The sequence below is a fragment of the Trachymyrmex septentrionalis genome, unplaced genomic scaffold (assembly GCF_001594115.1).
Source record: "Trachymyrmex septentrionalis isolate Tsep2-gDNA-1 unplaced genomic scaffold, Tsep1.0 scaffold70, whole genome shotgun sequence".
NCBI classification, from domain to species: Eukaryota; Metazoa; Arthropoda; class Insecta; order Hymenoptera; family Formicidae; genus Trachymyrmex; species Trachymyrmex septentrionalis.
In genome coordinates this window covers 1019820-1030485 of record NW_017305885.1, presented here as the reverse complement: position 1 = coordinate 1030485, position 10666 = coordinate 1019820, and the positions used below count along the sequence as shown (strand labels likewise).

General features: G+C 34.7%; 1 protein-coding gene across 2 annotated transcripts in view; it reads left to right on the top strand.

Moving 5' to 3' along the window:
• Positions 1-10666, top strand: part of LOC108753716 (hemicentin-2) — a 362006-nt gene that overhangs the window by 345195 nt on the left and 6145 nt on the right. For both annotated transcript variants that reach the window (XM_018495572.1, XM_018495573.1), the window contains exon 10: positions 8523-8701. In XM_018495572.1, coding sequence (XP_018351074.1) covers positions 8523-8701 — 179 coding nt within the window. The remainder of the gene's footprint in view (positions 1-8522; positions 8702-10666) is intronic.

Here is a 10666-nt window from a genome sequence, read left to right as displayed (position 1 = left end):
ATTCTCACAAAGCGCACTGTCAATAGTGCTTTCAGTGCTACAATACGTAGTGACATTCTACGGTCAATGTTTCGTGAATTCGGTGATACAATTCAGTGATAAGTGATAGAAACAGTTTTATATCAGCCGCTATCGTCGTACGAATAATTTCACATGCGCGATCATTCCCCAAAGTATCGTATGAATACCGAAACCCATCATATCCCACCGATAAAATGCCGGCCCCTCGAGTCGAACACATATCGTCGAAATCGTAGGATTGACTCGAGAGACAAGAATTGAACGTTTTTCATCGTGTATGCGATGACAGTAATATCGTGCCCGTCCCCTCGGGCGTGGGTGAGCCGTATTCGACGACGATTTCTAAGGTTTATTGCGAGGGTACGAATCGTAGAAGGAGCAATAGTTTGCGGGTGTCCTCTTCTTAACACAATTACGAACTCGACCTTTTATTATCCTTCAAGAGGGATACTTTGCGAGGACAAAGGTATCTCTCTGGAAAACAGCGCGTATCTCTTACCGTTTTTGAAGATGGAAAAAAGTCTCAAAGTTAAAGGGACAATGATCATCAAACCGCAATGTTAACTTAAGACAAATTGAATGCTCGAGGAGGCAGACGACTAACTTCAATTTGGTTTTTCTGCTAATTTCTGTTAGCCTTGTTGGTCCTTCTCGCTTTTATCCGAAGTGTAATTGATCGCCTTTTGCGTTCACAAGCGAAGGGAGTCATGAGAAATTTTAAGAAGACTGAATACAGCGTGATGACATCTTTAAACGAGTATTCGTGCGATTTCCTTTGAAAATTATTTCGCGACTGCATTTTGCAAAAGAACATTATTTGAGTTTTTTTTATTATATTTATAATAATGCAGCATTTATAATTTATTTTGGTAATTACCTTCATATTTTGTTTTAATATAAAATTCACGTTAAGCTTTTTAAGTGTATTAATAATCCTATTTATACTTATCCTTTTAAAGCTTAGCTTGTTAGAATATCTTAATTTTAAATGTGAATTTGAAATTAATTCTGTAATTAGACTCTGATTGCAGTTTTGGTTGTAAAAAAAAAAGCGATTCTCTAGTCTCATTACGCCAAAGAAAATTGTTTTAGTTATCATACATATAAAACAAAAAGAAAACAGGAAAGCGACGAAAATACAAAAAATTTATGTGCAGCGCGAAATATAATTAATCTAACATCTATAAAATTTGCGAATATCATCTCGATTTTAATAAGTACAGAGAACAATGAATAGATAACTGCTGCCACTTGCTAACGCCTTGAAACAATGGCATTGCTTCGCGGACGTTATCGCGACTCTGAATGGGCGTTGATGCTTATCACTTTGAAGTACGAGTAACCGAGTGAATCCTCGCACGGATAGCGTCAGAACTTTGCGGGGATGTATCGTTCCCGCCAAGAGGAACGATCGCGTGTACCATGATTTCCCTCTCTCTGTTTTCCCAGAAATTCTAGTCCGACGTGAGAGATTGTCGGAAAATATTTTCGCCAGGTCGTCGGCTATATCAGACCCAACCGGTACAACAAGTGGCCTCATGCATAATAATCTCATGATGACTTGCGAAAACCGTAATGTAATTTTAATATATCTCTGTCTTCCTGAAGCAACGCGCGGTCTTGATGAAAAGGTTGGAACATTTTTCCAAGCCAAGATGATTATCGTCGATCCTTGAGGAAGAATATATACATCAGACCAGAAAAGTCAAAAAGATGTCTACTTTTATGAATTTTTTTGTGAAAATTATTGACTTTACTCGACTAATATTTTACACGTATTATATATTAATGAGTTACATAAATCTTCAACTAAAAATATTAACGAATAACGTTGGCATAACTGTTAATACATGTACTAAGCTTACTCGTATATGGTGGTAGGTCAACAGTAACTATTGTAACTTTTCTACAATTTATCTGAAACGAGAAACAATAAATTCTTGAAATATATTAATAAATCTTTTTATTGTAGCCGATTTTAGATATTCTTAATTTTGACAAAATAGCGAACTGAATTTAAAAGATACAATTTTGTGTCAAAAAATTGTTGGTTTTCAAAAGAAATACTAAGAAAAAACTTTAAAAATTCCCTATATGACTAGATTTATTAATACATTTCAAAAATTTTTTGAATTTTTTATTGTAATAAATTGTATGATAGTTATCGTAAACTGTTATTGCTATTGATGCCAACAATTGTATCGGCATTTGTTAACATTTTTAATTAACAATTTTATATAACGCTCACTAACGCAAAAAAAATATGTGAAAATAGGCATCTTTTTTACTCTTTTAAGAGTATGTCTCTCAAGAATCAAAGTGAGATGTAAAAGTTAACATAACGAATCGTTCTCGACGCGAAACAATGAATTATCAAATTATTGAAAATATGTACATTTCAAATGTCATCAAATATCACATTGTTAGATCCCTTCGGAATCCCTTTAGGGAGTTTATCGCATGTCGATGCATACATGCTAAGACGTGTCTGCAATCTTGCGGTAATCGGGACACGTATATTGAGCAGTTGTCACCCGAAGTGCAACGTCGCTGATTTCAAGATTGGAAATTAATGAATTAATTAGCAGACTGTTATGCTCGTGAACGAACGTGAGAGAATAATTCGTTTCGCCGCTCTCAAAAGCAATTCCACAGATAGATTTTGAATTGGACGATTCACAAATTAAATTCTTTTAATGCCATAGTAAATATTCACTATTGTCTGATCGTTTCTTTCTGCATTGCCTATTCGTCTAATAAGTAAATTTATCCAAAAGATATACTCCGGTTTCTTTCTAGTTTGACACAAATGTATAAGAACTACAAAACATATTTTATTTATGTCTTTTTATTTTTGTCCAAAAATGTTTTTAAGAGTAATTATTACTTTTTTGAAGTTTGATTATTATATCTATAAAAGTAGAATAATAATGCGATTTACAAAAACTCCTATATCTTACATTAAATTTCATTTTTTTAAATTATTATTCTATTTATAGATATGAGGGTAAAAAAAATTGAAAAAGCTTGAAACTGCTCTTAAAACCGTTTATGAGAAAAATAGAAAGACATATGTTAAATATTCTTCATAGTTCTATTTGTGTCAAATTTGAAAGAAATCGGTGTGTACCTTTTGGATATTTGTAAGTGGAACATGAACGCAGATAGAAGTCTAACTTATTTTATAATGTAACGATAAGACATGACAAAGTAAAATTCCGTCGCATAAAAATTTATCGAAACATAATAATGCTTGTTTTCTTTTTTAAAGAGAAGATATTAGTTTGCATTTTTGTGAAATAATATACCATACAGAAAGTTTTCTTTTAAGACGGTACTCGTTTAGTAAATTTAATAAATGCTATGAAAAGGAGAGATTGCAATAATCTTTAAATTGTAACAAATTAATTTTTAAAAGAAATTATTATTGATTTAGAAATATAAATTAAGACAATTTAAAATTGCTTAAAAAGTTGTAATTACATTTTTTTGAGAGATCAAATTACAAAACTTTATGTTAGAGTAATTTTGTGTACAATTAATTTAATTATCAATTTAAAAAAAATTATTTAATTGGTGATACGATCTGTAAGATTGTCTATAACACTTCCTCTTCTCTTTAAATTCCTTCCTATACCACATAATGTTCGGGAAGTATCACGAAAGCCATCGATAACTGGAAATACGGGCCATCGATCCGTAATTTCTTTAAACGACGGACGATGTTCGGCGAGAAGATTCAAATCCGTGTCGCTATCGATCTAAATTCCGCGGCGGACAAAGTACAACCTTTCCGTTCCACAGTGAACGATACGATGTTGAATCGTCACGAGGAAATTCGTTACTTTGACGATCGAAGCTCTTTCTAACGGTGCACAATGAAATGAATCACGTTGCCGTTGTAGGCAATCGTTCGCGATTCATTTAACTTGCTAAGAGATTCCTTCCGGAAACGTCGCGGTGCGTTCCAAGTGCAATTCAGGAAAGGAAATTTTCTCAAGGAAGACCCATTTTCGGGAAAGACGTACTGTATGTCGTTGAACACAGCTCACGAATTCTCGTTGTGCTCTCCTAAACCGGTCGTCGACTAGCGATCGTTAACACTCTCATAATCATTGTCGCCAGTTGTGCACCATGAAACCAAATGGCGTACATACCGACCTATTCAGACTTGTTTACGACTTGTTTTTTCTCGATTCTGTTCACAATTGCGTGGAAATTTTATTTATTAGACCATCTATTATAAACTTAATCTTGACATGATCACGTATTTATAAAAAAACACTTTAATACAATAAATGAACATAGATCAATATATGTACACACGCGCGCACATATATGTGTGTGTGTATATATATATATATAACACAGAATAAATAAATATTTGATTTCTTATTAAGAGACAAGATTTTATGCCTAATAATAACCCGAATTTTATATTTACATTCTGTTTATATTTCTTGAATCATATATCGATTACTATTTCGTAAAACTACATTTTAAATATTGATAGAAGATGTCAATATTTATTATTGAGAATATGTAAGTAAAAACAAATTCAAACTCAAAATATTACAATGTTTAACATGGAAAACTATAAAATAAAATTTTACATTTAAAAGAAAGCATAAATAATAGTATAACAATAATAGTGAACAATAAATAATAATTATAATTAAAGAAATGAAAGGATAGTAAGAACAAAGAGAGAGCTGATAAGCAGAATGCAGTCTGCAAATGCAAATACAGAAATGCAAAAAGATTAGCAATTGAAATTACATCAACGCTTTCAGTACATAATTTCACTACAATTTGTATCTGATAATTAATACATTCAGCCAAACTCAATATTAGGAATTATAATTAAATTTCTAACTTAATTTAACTTTAAATTGTAAGTAAATTTTTCCAAAAAAATCGTGTTCATTTCTACGAGGCTTTTAGCTTCGTTCTGCAGGTGCAATCCTGGCATGCAGATCATGCGTGGCATGCACTTGAATAATTCACGGATCGGAACGATGTCATTATAGGTGCGTAAAAATGTTCAAAAAAGCTGTGTGCTGAAAGAAAGCTCTGCACCTACATGCATGAGCTTGGTAACTTCTCATCGTCGCTGTTACGCGTCACGATGAAGTGGGGCTAACGAAAGGATGGTAAAAAGAGTTGCCCCTCGCCGCAGGGACAAGAACTACCTCCAAGATATTCGAGCAATTTCAGCCGTAGGAATATTCATGAACGATGCCGCGGTTGCTGGCTATACTGCTCCGCTTCTATTCACTCTACTGACAGCTCAGTCGAGGTCAGAAGGCTTGCTTTACGAAGCAGGAAATCTGTGCAGATGGGAGGCTATCTAAAGAAAAAAAAAATGAATAGAATAGTTGGGGATGGACGTGGTTTCCCGTGGAGTGGAAAATGAGTCCAGAGGGAGGTCGTGACTGGGGTTAAGCAACGACATCCGCACTTCAATTAGTTCAAGTGCGTAGACTAAAGAGCTGATGATGCTGTGCAATTTGTCATAGTAACTGCTTGTTGACCAATCGGTTTGAATACTTAAATAAATTACGAGATAATCAGACACACAACTGAGCAAACGATAACTTTTTTTTTTTCTTTCCGCGTTTCAACTCTGACAAACTAAATCGAGACGCAGTTTATAGAACTGAAGAATGTATTTGCAAATTTGCATATGAATATTATTAAGCATCGAGATCCGCTTCGACCAAAAATAGAATTTTTTTCTTTTGACTTATTTTTTATACATATATAGTATAGTGTAGTGTACAGAAATACATAAAATTTAAATATTCTATATGCATGTACAAAGAATTTTTATTTGTATTAATAAATACGTAATCGCTTGATTATTAAAAAGAATAATATTCTCAGAGAGAGACAGCAGCATCAGAAAATAAATTAACTAAATTATGTGATCTGCTACTCTTTTAATTCGTTATTTCAATCACTTGGAGCACGTTTTAATCCAGTCGTAAAGAAAAACTTAAGAAAATCTACGATACCGCCTGAAACTCTGAACCTTGTTCTTGCATAATTTACTTTGCGTTGCGAAGCGCCTCGTCCAATCTAGACGGAAATTTTTTTGTCGAGGCGAAGAAAATGAAGAAAATCTTGTCTTGTTCCGATTCTCATGGCCTCGTCCGATTTTCCGACCCGCAAACGCTAACTCGCGTAGCTGAAACTCTATATCGACAAACCTCTCGTAGTCGACGACAAGAGGAAATTCGAATGGTAGTACGAGACAATTTGCTGAATCGCGATCGCCTTGAGGCTGGGAAATCGAAAACCCATGATTGCAATTTGTGCGCGCGAACACTCCGCACGACGTGGCTAAGGGCTGCTCGCATTGTCGTACGATGTGCCAAGTTTCTGCGTTTCGATCTCGTTGCACGTCTAGTTGGATCCTGAAGACGTTTTGAAGCATTTGCACAAATCAGTGGTGCTATAAACCGCATTCCATCAAATTGTTGTTCTAATTTATTATGTTTGATGATTCATGATTCTTGAAAATAATCGTGATTATTTAGAAAAATGGAATAGAAACATAATTTTAAAAGTTATCCTGGAATCGATTCTTGTTCAACATTTTTAATTGCTTATTAGTTATGAAATTTTTTTAATTTATTGTCAAGAATTTAATTTAAAATTTAAAATATTCAGCAAGTATAGTATGTATACAATTGTAAACTTTCCTAAGCCCAAATAAAAAAGTATGCTGATCGACGTATGCTGATACATGCCTATACTGAAAAGTCGTTACGCTATTTTCATGCCGGTTCGACAATGCACATTGAAAAAAGGTCGAAACACAGTATTCTTGTTTATTATACAGAATTCTTATAACTATAACCAGCTAAAAAATACCAGATAAAAAAGACTGAGAAGTAATTCGTGAACACGACCCTCACAAAAGATCTCGATTTTTTTAACGTAATGTTTTTTTTGTTTGGTCGTGTCTCATTAATATGGTTACCATCAAACTATTATCATTATTAATAAGGTACAAACAAATGAGTGACGGTAAACAGAAGAGGGTGGTAGACTGTCGGGGATGACAGTAGTCCTAATCTGTGATCCTCCACCTTCAGGTCGTCCCTTGCACCGGAAGTGTCACCGAAGGTCAGATTTACGACCAGGAACGGGTGAGCCGGGGTCACCGGACCCCGACCGTACATTTCAGTTCCAGAACTTTTTCGAAATTTATCGCGTTACAGTAATATCTATCACTTCGTTGACACTTGTGTCAAAAGAGGAGAGAAGCAGATTTATTTTTAATAACATAATTTGTTTAATAATATTTTAGACGTAGTTGTGCAGTAAGGGATCGGTAAATATCTATTGTGATTTATAATATAATATCATAATATAAGAATATCATAATATAATAATACATTGCAATTTCTAAATATTAAATATTTTAGAAAATCTTTTAACACGATTATAAGTTTATTTATTTCAAGCGCTTTCTATGTTTTCGTATATTCTAACGTTTTTCCCTTTTTCAAAGATCTGAAAGATTTGAGTGAAAAAAGTATAGAAAATAACATGACAAATCCTGTATCTGTTATTACGACATCATTTGTCTTCCATTAATAGCTGTTTATCTTAATCCGTCCATTAGCCTACATTTACTCTTTGTATCGTTCAATCAAAAACACAGTAACGATCTTTATGTAAAAATTGCTGATCTAATTCATAGAAAATTCTGTCTTCGCGTGCCTTAAATACTATGTTGCCTTTGCTTAAACTTCGTATTTTTGCGTCATCCATCAAAATACCCATCAATAATCATTTAAGAAAAAAATAAAGATAGATCGCGGGTCTGTAAAAACGATGCTAGCAGAATCGATTATTATGGATTATCGACCTGTACTTCCTGTTTCTGTATAGTCTTCAATTTACAATACAAAATGCTGGGATCCATAATAATCAGTTACAACTAGGGTTATCAGCCGTACTCTTAAAATTTTATGTATTTATAAAATTATATTACTAAGAATTATAAATAAAAAATAATGTTCTAGAAATTTTATTTCATTAAATACCTACATTTAACGCATACAAAATTATACTTTCTCTCTCTCCGCTCCCGAATCATCTTTTTTTAAAATGTATACATGTGTATCCTTTGTGATTTAGATATGGTAAACGCTAGTCACTCGACTAACCATCATGGAATTTTAACACGCCAGAAACACCGACGACAATGATATATGTGCCGAAAAAGACCTATAAAAGACACTCGCGCCAGACAATTCTAATAATCGGATGCATGCTCCCACGAATGAAATAAAATCAGAGTACGTCCCGCGTTAACGAGCCATTTAGATGGAAATTCGCGTCGTTAATAAGGTACAAAGCTCTTAGCAAACGCAAAAAGCGACTACCACGCCGACGGAGAGTAGATTTACGGTCATACAACAAGAGGGGTAGCCATGCCGGTTCGACAAAGGTTAACCGTTTTTTCTTGTTTATTTTCGTTGCAGGACCACCCATGGTTCATCCACCGAGTCAAACGGTGACGGCGAATGAGGGCGAATCCCTGGACATCATCGTCGAGTTTTGTGCTCGGCCGAGTTACACGAAGGTTCTCTGGATATCGGAGAAGCATGTGTATACGCCGGACGCACCCTCCCGTGACGGGGTTCGAGCCCTCGCAATCGAGGTAAATTTGCATGTCTCGCTGTATCAAACATTGTTCGCGTGCTTGGGTGCCTTCGTACGGTTCCTCAACTCGCACAAGAGCGTCCGTGAAATTCAGATTACATAAATACACTTGGTCTCTGAAATTATGTCAATTCGATAATTTGCAGTTCATGCTCGAATTCACTGTCGCGTCCTTCTTAGATTTGTGTAAAATTAATTAAATTAGTTCACAAATTTTGAATAATCCTTAGTGCAAGAAAAGGAAACAACTTTTTTTTAATGAAAATTTTAACTATTTTTAATTCGAAATTGGGCACGATGAGAATAAATCTCATCAAAAGAGAAATTAGTAGGAAAAATTCTATTTTCAAAGCGGATCTTAGCACTTACATATTGCAATGGGCATTTATACATAATAGGATTTCTCTTACTTAATCAGATTTAATTATTTTGGGACGCTGAATTCAAATCTGCCATCAGAAAAATTCCATTAAAAAATAGTAATACTGGCAATAGTTATACTGATATATGTAATAGTAATTTTAAGTAATAATAAACAATTATACACACTTAAGCTTTTAATAATTAACACGATTAATGATTATATAACATGCAGTTAATAATTAATACGTTAAATTTTTAAATGAAAAATTAATTAAAAAAGTATATTTGAGAAAAAAACACGCGTTAAGTTCTGAAAGTTTATCATCATTGTAAATTGCAGTTTATCTCTTGCTACAAATTGCAGGAAAACAAGTTTTTTATTGCAAAATAATTACAACCTTCATAATCTGATCAGTTTATTTCCCTCGGTAAAATATATTTTTCTCATGTATTTGCACGTAAACTAATTTATTATTCTTTCCAAGCATGCTTTAACGGTCGTATTTTCACTTTACAGAAGAAAAATAATTACAAATATCAAATTGTGAGCTTTACTTTACGAATAAATAATAAATAATATACATAGAATTGCGCAAGAAGAACGTTGATCACGTATTTACATACAGTTTGTAAATATTTTGTCATTCACATTGTAGTAATATTTGGTATAATAAATTATTCATTTGAGAATATTCCTTATAAATGTAACGTAAAATGATATGTTTTGTCACAGTGTTTGAAACAAACTAATTGATATTTCTATTAATCATGGTATAATTACATGCATTATAATTACATACGTTAATGAAAGCTATGTTGCTTTCTACTTGCTTATCGATCCAGGTCTTTCTCCGTGAAACTGGATGAAATAGCAGAATTTTATTAAAAGCTATGATCTGATTTACTCTGTTTTGCGCGGATGATTTTCCCTTTTTTTTTTTCGGCAATCTCGTGCTCTCGTGCGCTGTAAAAATACCACGCAAAAACGCAATTCGCGCGTTCGCTGAAAATCCGTCGTCTTTTGTAACACGGGGATGACGTTGGTATACCCACTCGGGGATTACACGCTTCCCCGAGGGGCGTGGTTGGTTCTTCGACGCGAAAATTATGTCGCTATCCCCGGCATGGACGTTCACGTGATATCCGAGGTATTGCGACTCGGTAGAGCAGAGAGAGAAAGCTACCGAGAGGTAGGCTTGGGAACGGCTACGCTCTCGCCTTTCGCTCGCGAGAGAACGGCGGAGGGTAGCGAGATGAAAGGGATGCGGATAGAAATGGTGACGAGATACTACGGGAATGTATATGCAGGCCGGTTTGTGCGTATGCATATACGCGCGCTTATTTCATTTCCACAGTCGGCGCACTTCTTTTTCCGCCCGAGCGGAGACAGAATCCGCGCGCGCGTGCACGCGTGGAGGTAGTCGCATCATAAAGGACGGATTAACCATTTTTCCAGGAGTGCCGGGCGGACACGGACAATGCGACGGAGCTTTGCGAAGGATTTGCCGATGCACCCGGTGTTGCGTTTGTTTTTATTAACGTTTGATCCTCTTCGCTATGTGAGCGCGATAAGGACGAGCAGGATTCCGATTTCGCGGTA